Genomic DNA, 25,111 nt, shown 5'->3' on the forward strand with positions numbered 1-25,111 from the left:
TTTGTTTGCATGTGGTTAGTACATGCTCTTTAAGTTCACAGAAATTTCTTACTACCCACCTTCTGAAGTCTGATTCTGTCATTTCATCACACTCGTTCTCCCTGCAACCTTGTTCCCTTGCTGGTGAGGAGTTGTGATCCCTTGTAGGAGGAGAGGTGTTCTGGTTTCGGGTGTTTTCATCCTTTTTGTACTGTTTTCTTCCCATCTTTAAGGATTTATCCACCTGTCGACTTTGTAGTTGCTGGCTTTCAGATTGGGTCTCAAATCTTTCAGATTGACATTGTGATTGTTGATAATGAAGTATTTCTGTTTCTTTGTTTTCCTTCTGACAGTCTGGCCCCTCTGCTGTAGGTCTGCTGAGGTTCACTCCAGGCCCTGCTTGCCTGGGGTTCACCTGCAGCAGCTGCTGAACAGTAAGGGTTGTTACCAGTTTTCTTCTTCTGCTATCTTTGTCCCAGAAGGATACCCGCCTAGTGTCAATCTGATCTCTCCTTTATGAGGTGTCTCTTTGGATAAATAGGGGTCAGGGAGCTGCTTGAGGAGATGGTCTCTTCTTTATAGGAGCTCAAATGGTGAGCTGTGAGCTCTGTTGTTCATTCAGAGCCGCTGGGCAGGTAGGTTTAGGTCTGCTGCAGCAGAGCTTATAAACTGCTTTTTGTTCCCAGGTGCTCTGTCTCAGGGATTTAGGGCTTTCTTTATGAGTTTCCGTTATGCTGCTGCCTTCTTTTTTTTTTTCCTTCAGACTTGCCCTGCGCAGCAAGTAGGCAGCCTAGTCACTGTCTGCCTGTAGAGGCTTTGCTGCTTTGCTGAGCTGCTGTGGGCTCCGCCCAGCTGCCGAGTGAACTTCCCTGCAGTCCTGTTTATATGGGTGTAGTTAGAACTGCTTTGGCGATGGTGGCCCGCCTCTGTTGAGGCAGAGTCTCTCTGCTGTGGCAGGTTGCCTTGGCAACGGCAGGCTGCCTCGGCAATGGCGGGTTGCCTCGGCAATGGCGGGTTGCCTCGGCAATGGCGGGCTGCCTCGGCAATGGCGGGCTGCCTCAGCATTAGCTGACTACCTCTGTAGTGGTGGGCTGACTCGGTAATGGCGGATGCCCCTCCCCCACAGATCTGGACTGTCCCAGGTTCAGCTGCACTTGCTATGAAACTCTCAATCCAGAGTTTCTGATTGCTGTTCTTTTGTGGGGGGTGGGACCAGCTGAGCCTGATCGCCTGGCTCCCTGCCTCAGAGCCCACTTTTTTTTTTAAGTTGGTGTTCCAGTCGCCTGTTGAAGAGGCGCTGGGTTCTGTTTGTTTTCCCCTGCGGCCACTCACTGCGCTGGCTTAAACAGCGGCACTGAGGTTTGTGGCGCTTTTTTTTTTTTTTTTTTTGCCCTGGAATCTACTGTCCTGGTTCCCTGCTCAGTCCCCTTTTTAAACAGATGAATGGGCAACTTCCCGTGGCTCCAATCACCAGCCAAAAGGGCACCCAGATGGGTGTATTTCGTACAGAGAACAGCTGCTCCGGGGCGCTGACAAAGCAGCCATGCGGGACAAAGCAGAGGCACCAGCCGGCACAGCCACGCTGGCCGAAACAGCTGCGCTGGTGACCTGTGGAGCTCCTCCGCCTGGGAATTGCCTAGCCTGTGGGCAATAAAAATGCGGCGTTTCCACTCACCCTCTCCACTTTCACTGGGAGCTGCAATTCTGAGCTGTTCCTAAATGGCCATCTTGCCAAAGGTCTCTAGACTGTTGTTCTTGATGTTGTTCTTTTCTTTGGGTTCATAAGTTATCATTTGGCTTCCATTTATAAGTGAGAACATGAGGTATTTGGTTTTTGCTTCCTGCATTAGTTTCCTAAGGATAATAGCCTCCAACTCCATCTATGTTCCCACAAAATACATGATCTTGTTCTTTTTTATGACTGCATAGTATTCCCTGTTGTATATATACCACATTTTCTTTATTCAGTCTATCACTGATTGGCATTTAGGTTGATTTCAAGTCTTTGCTGTTGTGAATAGTGAGGGAATGAGCATTCGTGTGCATGTACCTTTATGGTACAATGATTTATATTCCTCTGGGTATATACCCAGTAATGGGATTGCTGGGTTGAATGGTAATTCTGCTTTTAGTTATTGGAGGAATGGCCATACTGCTTTCCACAATGGTTGAACTTATTTACACTCCCACTAACAGTGTATAAGTATTCCCTTATCTCTACAATCTCACCAGCATCTGCTATTTTTTGTGTTTTTTGACTTTTTAGTAATAGCCATTTTGACCAGCGTTAAGATGGTATCTCATAGTTTTGACTTGATGACGGTCAGTGATGTTAGACTTTCTCTGATGGTCAGTGATGTTGAACTTTTTTTTTAATATGGAAAAATATTCTGGCTACTTGTCTTTTTTTGAAAAGTGTCAGTTCATGTCCTTTGCCCACTTTTTAATGGGGTTGTATGTTCTTTTATTATAAATTTGTTAAATTCCTTATAGATGTTGGGTTTTAGGCCTTTGTCAGATGCATAGTTTGCAAATATTTTCTCATTTTGTGGGCTGTCTGTTCATTCTGTTGATAGTCTCTTCTACTATACAGAAACTCTGAAATATAATTTGACCCCACTTGTCAATTTTTGCTTTTATTGCAATTGTTTTAGGTGTCTTTGTCATAAAATCTTTGACTGTTGCTATGTCCAGGATGGTATTTCTTAAGTTATCTTCTAGGGTTTTTATAGTATTGGGTTTTACCTTTAAATATTTAACACATCTTGAGTTGGTTTTTGTATATGGTGTAAGGAAGGGGCTTGGCTTCAACCTTCTGCATATGACTAGCCAGTTATCCCAGAACCATTTATTGAATAGGGAATCATTTCCTCATTGATTGTTTTTGACAGCTTTGTCAAAGATCATGGTCATAGAAGTTTGGTCTTCTTTCTGGGCTTTCTATTCTGTTCAGTTGGTCTATGTGTCTGTTTTTGTACCAGTATCCTGCTTTTTTGGTTGTTCTAGCCTTGTAGTATAGTTTGAAGGAAGGTAGCATGATGCCTCTATATTTTGCTTAGAATTGCCTTGGCTATTCTGGATCTTCTTTGGTTCTATATGAATTTAAAAATAGTTTTCTGGTTCTGTGAAGAATGTCATTGGTAATTTTATAGAAATAGCATTGAAAATGTAAGTTGCTTTGGGCTAACCTTGAATGTAAATGGGCTAAAAGCCCCATTTAAAAGGCACAGAATGGCAAGCAGGATTAAAAAGCAATACAAAACAAAACAAACAAACAAACAACAACAACAAAAAAAAAACAAGACCTAATAGCATGTCACTTGTGAATTCAAAATAAAGAGAAGGAGGAAAATCTACCAAGCAAATGGAAAACAGAAAAAGCAAGAGTTGCAATCCTAATTTCAGACCAAACAGATTTAAAGCCAATAAAGATAAAAAGTGATGAAGAAAAGCATTACATAATGGTAAAGGGTTCAACTCAACAGGAAGACCTAACTATCCTAAATATATATGCACCTACTACAGGAGCACTAAGATTTGTAAAATAAGTTCTTAGAGACCTACAAAGAGGCATAGACTTCCACACAATAATAGTGAGAGACTTCAACACTCCATTGACCATATTAGTCAAATCATCAAGTCAGAAAAGTAAAAAACACATTCAGGATGTAAACTCAAAATTAGACCAAATGGATCTGACGGACCTTTACAGCACTCCACCCAAAACCAACGGAATATATACCGTTCTCTTCACTACATGGCACATACTGTAAAACTGACCATGTAATTGGACATAAAATGATTCTCAACAAATTTAAAAGTAATGACATTGTACCAAACATACTCTTGAACAACAGTGCAATAAAAACAGAAGTCGACAGTATGAAAATTGTTCAAAAGCATGCAATTACATGAAAATTAGACAAGGTGCTCCTGAATGACTTTGGGGTAAATAATAAAATTAAGGCAGAAATAAAATATTTGAAAATAATGAGAACAAAGATACAACATACCAGAATGTCTGGGACACAGCTAACTTAGTATTAAGAGGGAAATTGATAGCACTAAGTGTCCACATCAAAAAGTTGGAAAGATCTCAAATTATCAACCTAATTTCACAACTGAAAGAATTAGAGAAGCAAAAACAAATCAACCCCAAAGCTAGAAGAAGTCAATAAATAACAAAGATCAGGGTGGAACAGAAGGAAATCAAGTCACAAAAAAAAAAATCAAAAGATCAATGAATCCATGAGTTTTTTTTTAAAAGCTTAATAAAACATAGGCCATTAGCTAGACTAATAAATGAGAAAAGAGAGAAGGTCCAAATAAATACAATTAGAAACGATGAAGGGAATGTTACTACTGAGCCCACAGAAATAAAAAGAACCATCAGAAACTAGTACAAACACCTCTATGCACACAAACTAGAAAACCTAGAAGGAATGCCTAAATTCATGGACACATACAGCTTCATAAGATAACTGATTCACCAAGCAGATCAATAACAAGCTCCAAAATTGAATGAGTAATAAGTAGACTACCAAAAAAAAAAAAGCTCAGGAGATGATGGATTCACAGAATGGCAGTCCTGAGTTTTACCAGATGTACAAAGAAGAGCTGGTACCATTTTTACAGAAGTTTTCCTATAAAATTGAGGAGGAGTCTCCTCCCCAGCTCATTATATGCCAAAACCTGGCAAAGACACAACCAAAAAAGAAAACTTCAGGCCAATATCCTTGATGAACATTGGTACAAAAATTCTCAACAAAATAATTTCAAAATGAATCCAGCAGCACATCAAAAAGCAAATCCACCATGATCAATAGGCTTCATTCCCAGGATGCAAGGTTGGTTCAACATATGCAGATCAATAAGTGTAATTCATCATGTGAACAGAACCAAAGACAAACCACATGATTATCTCAATAGACTCAGAGAAAGCTTTTCATAAAATTCAACACCGCTTCATGTTAAAAACTCTCAATAAACTAGGTATTGAAAGAAAATACCTCAGAATAATAGGAGCCATCTATGACAAACCTGAAGCCAAAATTATACTGAATGGTCAAAAGCTGGAAGCATTCCTCTTGAAAACTGGCACAAGACATGAATGTCCTCTCTCACCACTTCTATTCAACATAGTATTGAAAGTCTTAGCCATAGTGATCAGGCAAGAGAAAGAAATAAAGAATATCCAAATAGGAAGAGGGGAAGTCAAACTATCTCTGTTCGTTGATGACATGATTCTATATTTAGGAAACTCCATAGTGTTGGCTCAGAAGCTCCTCCAGCTGATAAACAACTTCAGCAAAGTTTCAGGATACAAAATCAATGTACAAAAATCACCATCATTCCTATACACCAACAACAGCCAAACTGAAAACCAAATCAGAAAGGCGATTCTATATACAATTGGCCCCAAAAGAATAAAATACCTAGGAATACAGCTAACCAGGGAGGTGAAAGAAAAATCTCTGCAGTGAGAATTACAAAACACTCCTCAAAGAAATCAGAGACGACACAAACAAATGGAAAAATATCCCACGCTCATGGATAGGAATAATCAATATCATTAAAAAAATGTGGTTTTAAATTATCATGGCAAAGTTTTAATAAATGATGATGGGAAAAATTTCTATCCACTTAGAAAAAGGAGTGATGCAAAAATAAAATCTAATTGTATTTAAAATGTAAACATAATTTGTGCTATAAAAGTTCTGGATTAAAATACATAATAATATTTTTGAAATATTGCCATGTATAAAGCATAATTTATTAAGAAAAGCATAAATTTTATTATATGTATATTTAAAACTTTACTATGAAAGTGATAGTAAAGTTGAAATGTGAATAATATATGGAAAATAACATGTAATAAATACAATATAATATAACAAAAATGAAAAGATAATTCTATGTTAAAGGTTTAAACAGACAAGTTACAGAAGAAACAGCAATGTTTACTAAGTATGCAGGGGGAAAAAATCTCAAACTAAAGAAGATGAAAATACAATAAAATACAATTTTATGTCCATCAGATTAGATAAAAAACCTTAAATCTGATATAAAATGTCAATGTTAATATGAGTTTGGTACAAAAATGTGTTTAAATTTACTGCATTTTTGTGTGAAATATCTTTTGAATTTATCATTCATATAGTATGTGTACTATATGAATATACACACATACACATTCATAGAGACAAACACAAATGCATATATATAACAGAGAGACAGAGAGAGAAATGAAGAAAAAATAAAAGGGAACTGGCAATGAGGCAAAGTTTGCTAAGGCTAGAGAGGAAGATTGTGAGTAGAGGCTACTAATGCATTCATTTTTGTTTGTTTCTCAGTTTCTATTCAAATTTCCTAGCAAAAACATACTAATTTTGAAGAAATCATTCAAATTTATTACATTATCACTTTTTAAAATCATAAAATCTTGGGTTTGTTTAAACATAGCTTAAAACACCACACACAAGAAAAGAGGTTATATAATACTTTATACAATGGGTAACAGAAAAGAAGCACTTATTAAAGGGAGAATGTGGGCTGTGAACATACCTCAGTTGAAAATGAGTTTAAAGATTTATTAATAAATTTTAGATTCACATTTTGTTTTAAAAGTAAATGAAAATATATTTCATCTAGCTATCTCAAAAGTTAGGAAGGGTTGGGGTGGACACAGAGAGATTTCTAGTTTGACCCAGTTTGCAAATGCTTATGTTCTTAGCAGCTGGAATTTAAGAAGCAGAAGGAAGAAAATGCTCACTCCTGGCACATGCTAACTATTGCTGGGAGAAATATTGCTCAAATAAATTTTATTGACCTGACAAGGAACAACTGCTATGTCAAAACGTATTTAACTAAAACATTTTTATTTATAATTTGTGCATTTCATTTGAATACTCTTACAATAAATCAGGCTATTACATGTGGTTTCATTTAAATTATTGGCCTAGTAAATTAAATATCTTCTTAGTAATTACATTTTCTCTAAAACTTCTGGTATAACTGACCTATAACCATTATTTTATGAGACACTTTAACATATATCACAGACTGAAAGTTTCCCCCTTTCTCTTCAGAAAAGTGTGGATATACAATTTGTGACCCTAACTGCTCTTCTAAATGACAAATACAACAATAACTTTGTTCATATTTATTGAAATGTCACAAAATTGCCAGACTTTGACAATACAAAGTTTAAAGTTTTTGTGAGAAATTTCATGTTAAAATCAGAAAATGATCTGACCCTGAGCCCGTTTTAATGAGGAAAGGCATTGTGATATGCTGGATTTCACTGCAGGAGAGGTTTTAAGAGGGCCCTGTGAATAAACTTCAAGTTGTTAGAAAACATTCTGTGTCTGCCTCCCAGAATGTTGGAGGTTCAGATCTGTTCATATTTGTGAAATAATCAATTCACTAAATAGGACCCAAATCATAACAGACACTGTGAGACAAACCACTTTGGCAATATCTGAAAGTTGTGTAATATTTTGAATAGAGAATAGTAAGGCAATAATCCTTTGACTAGGCTTATGTATGTGCGTGTGTGTGTGCGTGTATACATATGATGTACACACACATATATATATATATATGATGTACACACACACATATATACATATATATGTGTGTGTGTGTGTGTATATATATATATATTAGACATAGTGTCTCACTGTGTTGCCCAGGCTGGAGTACAGTGAAGCATGGCTCAGTGCAGCATTGAATTCCTGGGCAAAAATGATCTTCCCAAGTAGCTGGGACAATATTTTGTCACCATGCCAGCTACTTTTATGGGTTTTTAAATTTTTTGTAGAGACAGGATTCTCATTATGTTGCCTGGGGTGGTCTCAAACTCCTGGGCTCAAGCAGTGCTCCTGCTTCAGCCGCCCAAATTACTGGGATTACAAGTGTAAGCCACCATATCCTGCATGGTCTTGGGATTTTTAGTGTCTGATTTTTCAATACCACTATTTATTTATAAGAAGCCAAACCTATGCTAATCAAAGAGAAGAAAGCACTGCATAATATTAGCAAGAAGATCCATTTCAAATTCATATTGCTGGAAGCATTTGAAGAGTATTATAATGAAAAAGTCTTTGTAATACTATAAAATTAAAATTTTAACATTATTGGATAGCTTAAACATCAGAGAATAAAATTATATATTTTGTGTGCAACTCCTCCACAAGGTGAAATATAAAATGTCTATTATTGTAATACGTTTACTGAAGTGCTTGAGAGAGGTAATTAGCATGGCAGGGACAGATTTCAAACACTCAAATTCACATTTAATACGTAGTATAATAAAAACTGATGCAGGCTACTCTTGACAGAAACCAAGACATTACTGTAAATCATTTGTTATTGTATAATTTGCCATATACATAAAATCACATTGTTCCTTTCAGGTCTCAGAGCACTTATAATTACTTTTTAAAACTTACTTTAAAATCTTTTAACAGAAAATAATACTGCCAGACAAGGCAAAAGATAGCTGATGTTTTCCACACAGCCAAAGCCTATAATATCAAGTATACCTACAATGAAAATGACATTGGTACAGAAAGATGTCCAAAGAATTGGAAGTAACTCCATATTATTCTGTTTCACCTTAAAATATAATTACATAGCAAAATCATAGCTGTGTAATAGAATTATACAGCAAAGCATTGTTTCCTAGTATATTGTTATGAGAACTACTATAATAATAAAATTCTAAGTTAGTATGTGATATATCCTTCGGATAGAAGGATCACTTAACAAGTATTTAAGGCATATTAGTTGAAGTTCAGCAGGTCTTAAGTTGCTCATCACAAAGAAACCAGAACTTCAAAATTGTACTGTTTATCCTTATAATGTTTTAAAGAATTAATATTTGTTAAATCATTCAATTGTATTGTAATCCACACTGCCAGGATTTTTCTGTTTTCTGTGTTCTAATTTATAAATTGTTAAGTATATCTGATTTATATCAGGTAAAAATGATAAACCATCTCAAGGTACAGAGTTTACACATCCCAAGGATATATTATGGTTGTTTTCTAATGGAGATGTCAGAAACAGTGATTGTAATTAGACAGAAGATGAGGTTTTAATCACAAATGAGCAAGTTAAGTATATCCAGAAAAATTTTTACCATTTTCTGTTTTCTGTGTCTTTACTGCAGGCATAGCTTGCTTTATTTTGCTTTTTTTAAATTGCGCTTTGTAGATATTGAATATTTTACAAATTAAAGATTTGTTACAACCCTACATCAAGCAAGTCTAATGGCTTCATTTTTCCCACAATCCATGGTCACCTCATGTCTCTGTGTCATATTTTGGTAATTTTCATAATATTTCAAACTTTGTCATTATTATGATATCTGTTATAATGATCTGTGGTCAGTGGTCCTTGATGTTACTGTTGTAATTGTTTTGGGGTGCTACAAACTACAACCCTACATGATGGCAAATTATTGCCCAATTAATTACTAAAACAGCCTTTAAGTGTTTGGTGAAAGGAAAAGTAACACATCTCTCACTTTAAATCAAAAGCTAGAAATGATTAAGCTTAGTGAGAAAAGCATGTTGGAAGCTTAGACAGGATGAAAGGTAGGCCTCTTGCACCTGACAGTTAACTAAGTTGCTATGGCAGAGAAAAGTTCTTGAAGGAAATTAATAGTGCTACTCCACTGAACACATGAACAATAAATAAGAAAACAAAACAGACTTATTGCAAATATGGAGAAAGTTTGAGTGGTCTGCATAGGTCAAAGCAGCCACAACATTTCCTTAAGCCAAAACCGAATCTACGGCAAGATCCTAACTCTTCAATTTCATGAAAGCTTAGAGAGCTGAAGAAGCTGTATAATTAAAATTGGAAGCAAGCAGAGGTTAGTTTATGAGGTTCAAGCAAAGAAGCCCTATCCACATAAAAGTGCAGGTGAAGCAGCAAGTGATGACACAGAAGCTGTAGCAAGCTATCCAGAAGACCTAGATAAGATAATTGATGAAGGTGGATACACTAAACAACAGATTTTCAGTGTAGGTGAAACAGTCTTCTATTGGAACCAGATGCCACCTGGGACTCTCACAGCCAGAGAGGAGAAGTCAATGACTGGCTTCAAAGCTTCAAAGGACAGACTGACTCTCTTTTTAGGGGCTAATGAAGCTGATGACTTTAAGTTGAAGCCAGTGCTTATCTACCTTCCAAAGATCCTAGGGCCCTTAAGATTTATTATGCTGAATCTACTCTGCCTGTTGTCTATAAATGGAACAAGAGGCATGGATGACTGCACATCTGTTTGCAGCATAGTTTACTGAATACTTTAAGCTCACTGTTGAGACCTATTGCTCAGAACAAAAGATTCCTTTCAAAATATCACTGCTAATGACAATTCACCCAGTCAGCCAAGAGCTCTGATGGAGATGTACAAGGAGATTGTTGTTTTCAAGCCTTCTAACAGCATCCATTCTGTGACCCCTAGGTTAAGGAGTAATTTTGACTTTGAAGTCTTATCATTTAAGAGAAACATTTTGTAAGGCTATAGCTGCCAAAGATAGCGATTCCTCTCATGGATCTGGGCAAAGTAAATTCAAAACCTGCATGTAACAATTCACTATTCTATAATGGCACCATTAAGAACATTCATAATTGAGGGGAGGAATTCATAATATTAACATTAACAGGAGATTGGAAGAAGTTGATTTCACCCCTCTTGGATGACTTTGAGGGGTTTAAGACTTCAGCAGAGGAAGTAATTGCAGAAGTGGCACAAAGAGCAAGAGAACTAGAATTAGAAGAATTGCAGATGTCAACACATTACTGCAAGCGCATGATCAAACTTGAACAGATAAGGAGTTGCTTCTTAAGCATGAGCAAAGAAAGTGGTTTCTTGAGATGAAGTCTACTGATGAAGACACCATAAACAATGCTGAAATGACAACAAAGGATTTAGAATATGACACGCACTTGGCTGATAAAGCAGTGGCAGAGTTTGAGAGGATTGATTCCTATTAGGAAAGTTTTACGATTGGTAAAATACTATCAAACAGTATCGCATACTACAGAAAAATGTTTAATGAAAGGAAGTCATTCAGTGAAGCAAACTTAATTGTTGTCTAATTTTAAGAAATTTCCAGAGCCATCCCCCTCTCTGACAACCAGCATCCTATCAGTCAGCAACCAACACTGAGGCAAGACCCTCCACCAGGAAAATGATTAGGGCTCACTGAAGGCTCAGATTACCAGAATTTTTAACAATAAAGTATTTTAAAATTAAAATATGTAGATTATTTTTAGACATAAAATGCATACTTTTAGACTACAGTATATAAAAATAACTTTTATATACATTGGGAAACCAAAAAAATTCATGTAACTGCTTCACTGTCATCATCTGAAACTGAATCAGCAATAATAGCTCTGAGGCATACCTATATTCAGATATATTCCCTCAATTCTAAAACAGCTGTGTTGGGAGAATTTGTGATACTATTGGTGACTTAGAAAAAAAATCACCATTCCTAGAAGTATTTTTCATTTTGTTTTTTGAGACAGAGTCTTGCTCTGTTGCCTAGGTTGGGGTGCAGTGCTATGATCATAGGTCACTGCAACCTTGAAGTCCTAGCTCAAGTGATCCTCTCACCTCAGCCTCCTGAGTAGCTAGAACTGCAGGCATACATCACCACACCTGGATAATAGTTTGATTTTTTTTCGTAGAGACAGGGTCTCACTATGTTTCCCAGGCTAGTCACAAACCCCTGGCCTCGAGTGATCCCCATGCTTCAGCCCTAGGAAATATTTTAAATTCTATTGAAGGTATACTTGAATCGTATTTATATATAAAGGGCATACTGTAGTGAACCCTCATATTTAATGAGTCACACATTATAGTTACTATTTTTAATCAACAGTTCGTTAGCAGGTCTGTGGACTGGAAGTGGTATGAATCTTCCATACTCATGCCAAACACTAACACTTGGACAAGCTTTTGCTTTTGGCAAATCTGCATGTGGATTTTCCTGATAGCAGAACTCAGAGAAATTAACAAATTGCCAGGAATTGGAGACTACAGGTGAGCTATGTTGTGAAGAAACAGGCCACTTGGAACTTCTGAGAGCTCAGAAATTTGATTAGGCATTCTTTAAATACGTGAGACTTCAAATCCTCTGGATTGAGAGTGAAACATTTATCATACAAGCAATGAAGAATCCATTGGTTAGGATCTGTGCACATGGCTGCCCTAGAAGTGAAGGTATTAAGCAAGAGGAGTCATTGCCTTCATGAGACAGCTCCTGGGTTTTGATCTCAGTATGGTATCAAAAGACTCCTAAAGTCCACCTCACTCATTTATTAATGTCAACTCTTGAATCACCCTGTGGGACTTCTCAAAAAACAGATTTTTTTCTCCAAATTTTTATTCACAAACTACATATTATTTTCATTTTCCTGTTTTCTAGTCTGGCTGGCTTTCCTCTCCATCCTCAGTACATGTAATTCACATTGTTTTTGTTTAGTTATTTGGTTTCATTTTCCTCTTGATCCTTTTTACAGATATTCCATGGTTTCTAGATGCCATGTTCTTAATTCACAGATTTGTGGTCTTCTATGTTTAAAGAATTTAAGGAATCTTAGAATTGACACGAACTTTGCTGTCATCTAATGCAGTTCACTTATCTTATAAAATAGAAAACTGAGCCTCTGAAAATGAATGATTTATATAATTTATATAGTTTCTCAGTGAAAGACTAAAGGGTATTTTTTCCTGAATTCCTCCTGTTATATAGGTAGCAATCAATGCACTGCATAATTTAAGGGATTGTTGAGCTTGAACACCAGGGTCATCTTTAGGGATGTGATGTCAAAGTTTTGAAAGAGCATTATCTGGAAAGACCATTTGGTTTAGGAGGAAAATATGAGGGTTGAAGGAACTGGGATTATTTTGAGAATTGATTAAGGATGAAAGAGACTGGGCATTGTGACTCAGGCATGTAATCCCACTTAGGGAGGCTGAGGTGGGTGGATAGCTTGAGTCCGAGTGTTCAAGACCAGCCTGGGCAACATTGAAAAATCCCATCTCTACCAAAAATACAAAACTTTGGTGTGATGGTATATGTCTGTAGTCCCAGCTACTTGGCAAGCTGATGTGGAAGAATTGCTTGAGCCTGGAGGTGGAGGCTGCAATGAGCTGAGGTCACGCCACTTCACTCCAGGTGGGCAACAGAATGAGACCCCATATCTAAAAAGTAGTGACAGATCTGAGCAGTAAAGAATAGCAGCAAATGGCAGGATCACAGAAATAAAAATGCTTTAAATTACAGGTGATCTAGGGTGTTCTAAAATGTCTACTGAGAGTTACACACAGAAGATGGCTACTATCTGAAACACCCATCAAAACAAGTGATGCCATTGGAGAAGGACAATAGAAAGATAAACTTTTTATCTGTATCTTCGCTATGAAGGAAAATACAATTCCAGAGCATGAATATGTTTGCAGATGAGATTGCTGATGCTATATAGAATCTCAGATGGTTGGCACAGAATTTTGCAAAGCTGCTAAGAGATTAATATTGAGAATATTTTCAAGTTTAGTAACAGGTAGATTCTGCTAATTAAAGGAGCTTAACACCAAATCCATACAATTCTAGAGTGGCTAAGATTACATCTGTGGGCAAGTAGAGTAGGAAGCTGTGGTCAGTAGGAGCCAGAATTAGGGTCATAAAGAAAAAGCCATGTTACATTAATATCATATTAGAATCTTATTACCAACTACGCCAGAATATTAAGGGATACTATAAATAGTGTTACCAGCAAGATATCTGATGCATTATAGTGTTATTCTTAAAAACAAGGATTTCAAAAATTTGAAATTGATGTCTAGTTAAATAATTTATAGCTGATTGAAAAAGCAATTGTTATTTTTTTTCAGTAGTAATAAATCAAGATGAATACCTCTAGTGCACTGTTGAAAGGTTTTCAGCCCTGATCTTTTGGGAGTAAAAAATCATATATTGTTCAATTCTCTGGATAATTAACCAGGAGAGACAGGAATCATCAAAGGAGAATTATGGACTAAGTGTAGTAAGACGATCTTTAACTAGAAAAAGGTAAAATAGTTTGCATTTATTCCAGTGAACCAATTTAGTAAACATGGAATGAGGGATATAGTGCTTAGCTGTAGTAGTCAGCTGACTGTAGATGTGGTCTGAGTCAAGAGTGTTTTACAGCTATCTCTAATGTATATGTAATCTGAAACTGCAATAGTAATAGAATGATTGACACTGTCACTATGGGGGCGGGGGAAAGGCTTACTCTACAGCCTCGGTTTAGGCCAATTTGAATACATGGAAAGACATCTGGGGAGAGGAAATAATAGGCAATGGAGCAAACTCTAAGTGTTTTCATATGAGAAAATGAACAAAATTGCTGGGTATGTTTAAGTTGCAAACGTAATTTAAGAATACCACAGTTACAATTTATAAATATTTGAAAATCATCAGATATATTTCTAAATGACTGATGTTTGTATAAAAAGCATGTGAGCTATTGAGTCATATCATTTCTTTGTCTACTTCACAGTTGTGTGACCTTGGAAAAGTCACTTAACTTCTCTAAGCATAATTTAACCACATGATTGACTGTGGTCAGTATGCTTAGAATACCTGATGATCAGCAAAAATGCAAGCTAGAAAGATGTAGACAGATTAGAAGAGAATGGCCATTAGTGTTACATAGGATGAAATATTTAATGTTTAAGTGGGGATTTATTTTATAAGCAGAGAATTTATTAGTGTATATTTTTGTCTTGGGAGGACTTCTGTTTTCTAGCTAATACTGTGACTGCAGAGGTTTACGCAACAAATTACTCAGAAAACAAGAACCATCTGTATGTCTCACTAGGCAAACAAAAAGCATAATACTATTTTGAACAATATCCAAACTCTTAAATTCTGAAAGAGCTTGGATCACAGTAGAGACTATTATAAAATAATCGTGAAAAATCACCACCAAATCTTATCTTTTGCCTTAACTAATTTAGCATAAATTCTAGAGTAAGTGGTCTGAGTAATGCCAAACATGGTTTTTAAATGAATCTGAGAAATTAAATCATAAAAACCTCCCATCTCTTTTTAGAAATTTCTATCCCAAAACCCCAAAAAAGTACAGTCTCTCTTTAGATACTTCTATCCAGTAATACTATTAAAGTATATTTCAAGTTTCTTAAAGCTTTTGTTAGTGTTTTTTTCAAGTTGATCCTTAAAAATTACCTTGTAATTTTAGAGATTTAGGCTGTTCTTTTTGGCAAACAATACTTCTTCACTGAGTTATTTTCTTATATTTTCTTTTCAAATCTAAATAATAACAATTTCTTTAACTTTTACACATTGGTGATGTTTTCCTATTTTATTACCTACATTCCTTTTTTTTTTTTTTTTTTTTTTTTTTTTTNCTTTTTTTTTTTGAGATGGAGTTTCATTCTTGTCACCCAGGCTGGAGTGCAATACATTCCTCTTTAGATATAAACTACAGAATTAGATCATTTATGGAAACAGTATTATGTATCATATGTCATCAATGGCTCTTATTATTCTGATTCTATGAAATTATTATCCAGTATTTTTCTATGATTAAAAAAAAAATCCTTCATGGCTTTTTTTTTTCCCAACTAGCAAACAACAAAAAGCCAGTTAGAAACTTTCCTTATAATGTAAATGAAAAACTGAAAATTAAGTCTTGAGTTTTTTCCTGCCTCTAGTTTTGTACATTGGTTTCTACCAAACATTACTCAGGAGCATAGTCTAGGTCTTAATATAGTTAGTTGTGTTTCCTTCTCTTATATATTAGTTATTTGTTTTGTGTCAAATAAATAATTTAAAATTGCATTTATGTAAAAATATATTTATAAATTGTGATAGAAATGAAAATGTATCTGTTGAAAATTACCTCAGGTTGCTAGCACTTCACACAGCTTTAAAAAGTTCAGGTAAGAGCATCTGATAAGTAATTCAGTAAACTAATGCAATCTAATCCTGAGAAGGAAGGTTCGTGATCAGTTTAATAGTTTATCTTCACTAGGAACTTTTCTCAGTTTCATTTATTATGACCAAGAACTGCACACAAAAACTGGGGCTCAAATTTAAAACAGTGAAAAACCAGTCTTCATTGCAGAATTCTCTGTGTGGCATAGATGATTTAACAATTTTACTGTTATTTTATTAGGTTTCTCCTAATAAAATATGAATTTTGAGAACAAAATGTGAATTTTGGAGATGCATATTGTCATGGGAACTGACCTGTATTTTCTTAGTGACCTTGAATGTGAGAAATGAGTATTAAAAAGAGAGAGAAATGAATGAAAGTAACACATTTGCTTCACACCCAAAAGGAAACATTTATAGTATTTATCCCAGAATGAAGTTGAATTAAGTACGTTCTAGGCCAGAGGTATAAATAGTATGTTGAACTTCTGGCTTTTATATAAGCAGTTGGGTGAAACTCTGTTGATATTTGAGGAATAAGCACATATAAACAGTGCCACATTCTTTGCTTTGACTTCAGTGGAATTCTCAGTAATGAGCTAGCTTTCTGAATTACTGTAATGGTAAAGATTCAACTTTAGTATAGTTATTTTATTTTGATTTCAAATGGCAGCAGAGTAAAACACTGTGATAAATACCACTTGTATTGCAGCTAACACATTTTTATACATCAATATTGAAAAAAACATAATGTGAATTTTCTGGTTTTTTAACCTTTAATAACTCTACTCTCCATGAATCAAATAGATTTATCGTATTTTCCAAATGGCCTCTAGGAAACATATTGTTAAAATATCACGAAGAGGTTTTATTTGTCTTTCTTTTTCACTTCTTCCTCTGTCCCCAATTTTTCTGAAACTTGATGATTCTGTCTCTCTCTGGCTCTCTTTGGGTTATCATTTTCTATGCTCTCTCCAGAAACATCTTAATTGCTTTTCATGTCTCCATGCTTACTCATGTCTCATTTCTAAGGTTATATCTCTATATTTGTACGACCATTCCTAATTCAAGTGCTATCCTAAAATTTCCCATAATTCAAAGTAAAATTTTAATTGAACATGTATTTTCACAAAAAAACCCAGCACACTTAAGCAGACATTAGCTTTGACCTACTTTTTCCATAAATCACCTTTCTTCCAATTAATGTAAACAAAGCAATATTCCATTTTCCCAATTGAGAGAAAACTTGAGGAAATCATCTTTATGCATAATTCTTCCTTTTATATAGCACATATTTGAGCAGCTTTTCAAAACGTTTGCTGGTTTTCCCATCATTACTGTCTCAGCTCTTGGAAATTCTCATTAATTTATAACAAAATTAGCTATTTACACAGATGATTTTCACCCAGGCTTCTTTCTTATTTTCAAACAAAGGTTTTGGCTGAGTTTCCTTTCCATAACTATGACTGAAAAAGAATTGCTCAGGATTTCCTTTCATTGCTTTTAACCTGGCGTACTACAATTATTTCTATTTCTTCCTTCTGTATTTTTGTTATATTCAATCAACCTAATTTCTTTTTCTTTAAAGAATTTCTCCAGGGATGTGTCTAGGTTCTGAGATTTTTCAAAGCACCAGTTTTAGGGGTTTGTGTGATTTTTTGGATACTCTATTGTGTCTTTTTGGTCTTTTTGAATAGAATGCTTAGTGCAGTCATTTTTATTTAAAAAATGTGGTTTAGTTGTATATTGAAATTTTGATACACTATGCTTTCATTGTTACTTAGCATCAAGTTTTTCTTAATTTCACCTTCAAACAAATAGTCACTTAGTATATGCTTTTCATTCCAGTTATATAATTGTATATTAATACATAATAATGTATGAGAATTTATAGCAACTTATAGTAATTCTATATTGTTATAGATTTCTAATTTTATTGCACTTTAGTTAGCAATCACATTTTATTACATGTTGATTCATAGGACGTTACTGAAACTTCCTTGGTGTTGTATAACATAATTAATTTTTGTAAATGTTCCCATATGCTAAAAAGAAAAATCAAAAACAAAGAAACAATAAGAATTCTCTGTCTCTCTCTCTGATTTGTTTTGTTCAAATACACTGTGCTTGTACAATCCAATAAATTGTTGATTTACCTGTTTTGTATGCAGTTCATCCTGCTTTTGCTTAGTAAATTTAGAAGTTATATGGTTACATACTTATATTTTCCCAATTATATATTGATTTATGTTTTATTTATTTTTTAGAGTCTCCCTCTGTTGTCCAGGCTGGAGTGCAGAGGTGCCATCTGGTCTCACTGCAACCTCTGCCTTCCTGGTTCAGGTGATTCTGCGGCCTCAGGCTCCCAAGTAGCTGGGACTACAGGCGCGTGCCACCATTCCCAGCTAATTTTTGTAGTTTTAGTAGAGACTGGGTTTCACCATGTTGGCTAGGCTGGTCTTAAACTCTTGACCTCAAGTGATCTGCCCACCTTGGCCTCCCAAAGCACTGGGATTACAGGCATGAGCCACCATATATTGATTTTTTTTACCAGCATACTACTCAAGTGTTTGTAACTCATAATTTTTTACTGCCATTAATTTTTTTCTGATTAAAATTATTCTGGCCTTTTTAAAGGTACACTTTTCAGATATAATTTTTTTCATTTTTCCTTATCAATTTTTTTTTTTGGCATGGTATTCTTAGAGTCTAGTTGTCAACACATTGTTGGGTCTTAATATTTGTTAACATCTAGTTTGAGAATCTCTTTTTTTCCTAAGTGTATTTACTCTTTATTCTATTTTTGTTCTTTGACGTTATCCTTAACTCATACATTTTTTTCTTATCAATTTCTAATGAAAACTTTCTCTTACCTTGGATTTCCCCTGCATAAGCCTCTTCCCCAATAATTTCTTTTCCTCTAACTACGAATTTTGTATCATCTAGAGTTTCAATTCTAAGTTGTAAATGTTTACTTTTGAGGGCATGGGATCATTGATAGTTTAGACAACACATTCTTTTCTAAGTTAGTTATTCATTGCTAATTTTGTTCTTCTCTTATTCACTTTCTCCTTTGTTTAAACAGTATGCCATTAACATTTACTTATCATCTTTAATTGAATTATTATATTGGCATAAATATAATATATCTTATTATATTCCAGGTAGCCTCTGAAATTCTTGAAAGGAGAGAATTTTTGGCTCGATTTATTGTTATATCACCCAACATAATATGTGTAATATATTAGGTATTTGATATTTTCAATTGATGCTTAAATGACAAATTATTTCCCAGGCCACTTGGAACAGTCTTGACCATTGATATATATTTATTGAACTTTTACTGAATTTAAGCAATTTTTACAAAATTTATCAAAATTTTACTAAAATTATACCATTACAAGCCATTAAAGTGTTTGCTTTTCAATTATGTTTCCTTTTTACCCGCTTCCCATGTCTTAATATTATTGAACATTTTCTTTTTTCCTTTTGCAGTTAGATTTCATTCAAAAGTAGACCCTGGGATTTTTACAGCTCTTGCTCTCTGGTAGGTTAAACTCTTTTTACCTACGTTCCAGTGAGTTCCACTAATTTACAATCTTTTATCTTGTCATTTTAAACCACTATTTAAAGAGAAAGAAAGAAAAATAGATATAAACTTTCTTAAAATGTATATATAGGCCGGGCATGGTGACTCACCCCTGTAATCCCAGCACTTTGGGAGGTTAAGGCTGGTGAATCACCTGAGGTCAGAAATTCGAGACCAGCCTGACCAACATGGAGAAACATGTTGGTTTCTACTGAAAATACAAAAGATTAGCCAGGCATGGTGGCATATGCCTGTAATCCCAGCTACTTGGGAGGCCGAGGCAGGAGAATCACTTGAACCTGCAAGGTGGAGGTTGCGGTGAGCCGAGATCACGCAGTTGCACTCCAGCCTGGGCAACAAGAACAAAACTCCGTATCAAATAAACAAACAAATCACACACACACACACACACACACAAACACACACACACACATATATAGACACACACACGCACATATATGCAGATTTGTATGTATGTGTATATATACACACACACACACACATATATATATAGAAATGTGGGCATTTCTTAATATATATGTATATACAATATATATTATATATGTGTGTATATATATGAAATTGTCCTAAAAAAGTTTTAAGAAAAAAACACCTTGAAGAACTTGACTTCAGTAGCTTCTACTTTAACTGACATTAGCATCTACTAAAGGAGTTTAATAAACAAAGTCTCTATGGTGAGCTAAATTAAAATTGATTTCTAATAGGAGAGCAGGAAGTGCTTAACAGCTGAAATATTAAAGAACTCCTTGAACAACCCGCTCATATTTCTTATAGAGGAATTAAGAAACAAGGGGGAAGAGGAAGAGAGGCTCTCTCCTCTCATGTTGAGTTTTAGATTGCTTTGGAAATGTTTTGAACAAGGGCAGGCACTTGAGAGGTCTTATTATGTCAGCTCTTGCGTTCTGCAAAATAGCCCCAGTATGCTTTCCTTATTCAAAAAAGGAAGCCCAGTGATCTAACCAACCCTCAGGCACTGTACGTTTTTTCATCTTTCTTTAATAACTAACATACGTGGAATAACAGATTTCACTCACTGCCCCCACATTCTCATCACTCACTTAAAAAAAAAAAGTTTTTTAGATTCCATCTTTGACCATCATCATTCTAGTCACATTTGTCCCTGTTGACATTAACAATTGCTTTTTTCAAGTCCCTTATGAAAGGTTTTTTGCAGCATTTGGTTTTGTTACACAGAACTCCTTGACATTTCCTCTGTTTTGAGATTGAATAGTTTTGGCTTTAATTTGCCATTTATGACAATCCTTCGTCTGGAAGTTCTTCCAACAACTTCTAAAGGTAGGCATTTCTTAAGGGTCTGTTCTCGTTCTTGTTTGTGTTTTTGTTTTCCTCTCTACATTCTCTTGTTCAGCTGTTTCTTCGGATTCCTTGAACCACTCTGCATATGGCTTTTAATAGTTGCTCTTCACTTTTCACTCCTCTCTTTGGCTTTGGACCTAAATTTCCCAGGCCTCAGACATATTAAGATGGATTTTTATCAACAGTACCATCACTTCTTTCTCATCCCCTGTTCCCTTTCTTCATCAATGCTTCTAATCTGATCCCATTTATCTAAGCTCTTTGGCTCTGACTCACAAGCACTCAGTGACTTCACTTCACTCTGAATCAACCTCTCCTGTTTCTATCCTTCACATAACTGCTTTTTGTCCTACTTTCTGTTCTTTTTGCTGGAAAATCATGAGAACTTCTTAAATAATCTTGATTCATTTAACTAAAATAATCTTTAAGAGGTACAGCAAGTACCAAATAATTTTCTTGGCCCTTATATGTTAACCATTTCTCATACCTATTGAATAACATCCAGCCCCCGGGTTTAGTAATGAGGGTGCCACTAGACTGTTGTGCACATTTTTAAACTCTATACCCTAAATGCACTCAATTTTTCAACCAAGATACACTATCAGCCTCTCCTCAAATGGCCTCTCTTCAATTTCAAAATTCTGCTCCTCCTGTCCACATAGATTAATTGCTAAGTAGCTCCCCAAATTAATTTATTTCCTGTCATTTACGTTAGTAGTTTATTCATGTGTATGCTAATTATTTAAGAACTACTTACAAAAATTATCAATTTAAATGTTATAAGTAGGAGTTCTTATCAGAAAAATGGATATTTCCACTTAAGAAAAACACAAATGGGAGGGGAGGGGGGGTTGGTCATATTGCCCCACAAAATAGGTGCGCCATCTAGTGACTACTCCATCACACTACAAGCCTTGTCTTTGATACCCTTAGCAGTGTGAGGATCCGCCTTCGAATTTCCCTCAAGGAGTATGTCAAACCTTTTTCCTCTCGTATAACAAGAGAAAATATTGCCTATTGCTTAATGTTTGCATGGGATTATACACTGTAAACAAATCATTTAGGGCGAATTATATAGATCAGAGAAAGCGTTGGACGTGAAATATTCATGTGCGTTAATATCAATTAGTGAGGCACATAGGTCTACTTTGAAAGAAGAAATTTAGAGGAAAACCTGAAAGCTGGAATAAGTCTGTGAGAAAGTGTGATAAATTTTTTTCTTCTGAGACAACATACGTACCATACCAGCAGAGTGATATTAAGATAATCAATATTAGTTCTCAGAAGCAACACAAGTTTGGAGGCAGACAGTCTGCCATTGTCACCTTTGCGAATTGGAGCCCAATACTCAATCATTCAGCATGACCATTTTCACATTTGAAAACATGGGAATAACAATATCTTTGTCAGCATAAGAAAAAAATGACACTTGGTTGATAAGAGGCTTCCAATAAATGTGACAGTTTGTGTTTAATGATTACACCGTCTTCGCTTCTAATGATGTGAATGGAAACATATATTTACATTTCAAGCTTTAAAATCTGTTATTTCTAGATCCTCAATTTGTTTCTCATAGTATACGGTGCATGTATTGAGAGAGATCATTATTTTCAGTACCTGGTGAAAAGGTTACATGCCTATTCAGTAAATATGTGACCAAAATGATTACAAAATAAATTATTCATATTAGGCATTAAAAGCTTGTATCTACTATATTGTCAAAGTATTTTTAAAAGTAAGTTGTTCATACTTACAGCTTTCCAGTTGCATTATGCATGTTTGTACATCCATGGGAAAATTCTTGAGATCCATTGGACAGGAAAGTGTTAATGTTAATCTGAAAGTCAAATTAATTGTTTTTAAAGGAAATTTATGACATTATATTAACATTCTATTGTTCAGGAAAAACAATGTTGCTTTGGTAGTGACTAACCCAGATTTAAGTAAAAATTTCTCCAGCTTATGTATATTACTTGCTACAAAATAGCTATGCCGTTATATACAAATTTGGCTTTGGTGGGCTGGGGGTTGGATAGTTGCATATCTTAGGTTGGTGCAAAAGTAATTGTGGGCAAACAGCAATTACTTTTGCACCAACCTAAATATAAGCATCCTGCTGTATTTATATATCTATGTGTTTATTTATACAATTAGAAGGAGCTGCGGATGTCTAGTAAATGTCTGTTTTCCAAGAAGACACTCTCAAAAGAGAAATTTGAGAGTGGATTCTATAAAATTAATGCCGACTGTCAAAATGTATCCCTCCTTGCAAATCACATTCTATATTGCAGAGGCACTGGAGTTCTAAACCTGGAAAAGCAGTGCAGAGGAGCAATCTTACATAACTTTCAGTCATCATTATAGTACCCCCGAAGTTGTCAGTGAACATTCCGCAGTGTATGTAGTAAAGTGAATCTGGAGGACTTGAAAAGTTAGGCCTCACAGTCCCTGGTGTGGGATAAGGGAATCATCAGGGTCAGGAAATAACCTTATAGAATATTCATGACCTGATTCCATGCTCATCAAACAAACTTCTGATTTGGCTTCACACAAAGCCTGGATGCTGTATACCAGTATTCTGCTCATTGGAAAGGCTCTCCTCCAACTTCCAGAGAGAATTAGCACGTTGATATTCCAGATAATTCATCACCTTTGAATGCTTTTTGTTAGAAAAGCATACTACCCAGATCTCTCAACGGGTAGTTGTTTTTGTAGTTCCTAAACCTGAGGAATAGATGCCAAAATCCACTCAAGTTTATTCAAATGAAGTTCTTTTCTGAGAACTCTTTAGCAAGCCTCTTGTATTGAGAACATTCCCAGAGAAATTCAGTGTCACAGATTGTTGTCAGCCTTTTTAACATTACTGTTTCTAGTGAGCGCCCTAGGTGGATTAGTTTACTTAAATTTCGTGACCCTTGGACGATTACTTCAAATCTTCTATACTGTAGTTTTCTCATCTTTAAAATGAAGATAACAATAGTACCTACTCCAGAGAGTTGCTGTGAGCAGAACATGAATTAATACATGTAAGTCCTTAGACAAATGCTTCAGCCATAGTACACACTCAACAAACAGTGGTTATTAGTGATTATTAGTACATTCAACCACTCCTAGAACCCTTCATTTACCCATCCCCTGAATTCTATAGTGTAGGCACAAAGATGACTGAATTAAATTACATATTAAGAACTATTTAGCCAGGTATGGTGTCTCAGGCCTATAATTCCAGCACTTTGGGAGGCCAAGACAGAAGGCGCACTTGAGCCCAGTAGTGTGAAATCATCCTGGGCGGCATAAAAAGACTCCATCTCTACAAAAAAAAAGAAAAATAAATAAAAATTAGCCAGGTGTGGCAGGTGCACCTGTAATCCCAGCTGCTTGGGAGGCTGAGGCGAGAGCATGGCTTGACCCCTGGAGGTTGAGGCCGCAATGAGCTAGGATCACATTGACGAACTCTAGCCTGGGTGACAGAGCAAGAACTTGTCTCTTAAAACAAACAAAAGAAAGAAAGAAAAGAAAGAGAAAGAAAAAGAGAAAGGAAGAAATGAAGGAAGGAAGATGGAGGGAAGGAAGGAAAGAGAAAGAAGAAAGACCTATTTAAGCTTTAACAAAAAATAGCCAGCAGCTCTGCTAAATATAACCACATTCTTCAAACTGACATTTTTATGTAGACCACAGACACAAAGTTAGAATGATGTATATCCTGCAGAGAGTATGCTTGGTGAGTTAGGCCCAATTAACATAATTTGGGACACATAAATGGACAGAGTGAAGCTGCTGACTTTTTAAGAGTCTCAGGAGGATAATCTGGTAATTCATTCAAGTCAGAGTCTGTAACACCCTAGAATAATTCATAGAGTTCAATATTCAAAAGCAATTTTTCTCCTGGCTTAGCTAGGTTAAGTATGATTGTGTAAATTTACAAAGTTCTCTCTGAAAAAGGCAGTTGTAAAATTAGGTGGACACAATGTTCTCTGCCTTGTGAAAGGGTTTATTAGAAGTGTATGCACATGTACATTTTGAATGTACACACATTAATTTTCCAAATATCCAAGACTCTCAGAAAGCCAGTTTCAAACGTCAACTTGTAAAATTAATTCTGTGACCTTTTATTTGGAAGTAAATAGCACTCTCAGGATCTTTTCCACCCTCTCACCATGCATGTGATGTCAAATTCATATCCTGGCTATTTTTCTGGCATACAAAAAAGAGACATTACATAATTCTAAAAAAA

The 25,111-nt window shown here is 35.4% G+C and overlaps 1 protein-coding gene across 2 annotated transcripts in view; it reads right to left on the reverse strand.

Moving 5' to 3' along the window:
- GLRA3 (glycine receptor alpha 3) overlaps positions 1-25,111 on the reverse strand; it is a 200,590-nt gene that overhangs the window by 56,540 nt on the left and 118,939 nt on the right. For both annotated transcript variants that reach the window (XM_017498540.2, XM_017498539.2), the window contains exon 5: positions 22,632-22,714. In XM_017498540.2, coding sequence (XP_017354029.1) covers positions 22,632-22,714 — 83 coding nt within the window. The remainder of the gene's footprint in view (positions 1-22,631; positions 22,715-25,111) is intronic.

This window comes from Cebus imitator, unplaced genomic scaffold, assembly GCF_001604975.1.
Source record: "Cebus imitator isolate Cc_AM_T3 unplaced genomic scaffold, Cebus_imitator-1.0 Scaffold243, whole genome shotgun sequence".
NCBI lineage: Eukaryota > Metazoa > Chordata > Mammalia > Primates > Cebidae > Cebus > Cebus imitator.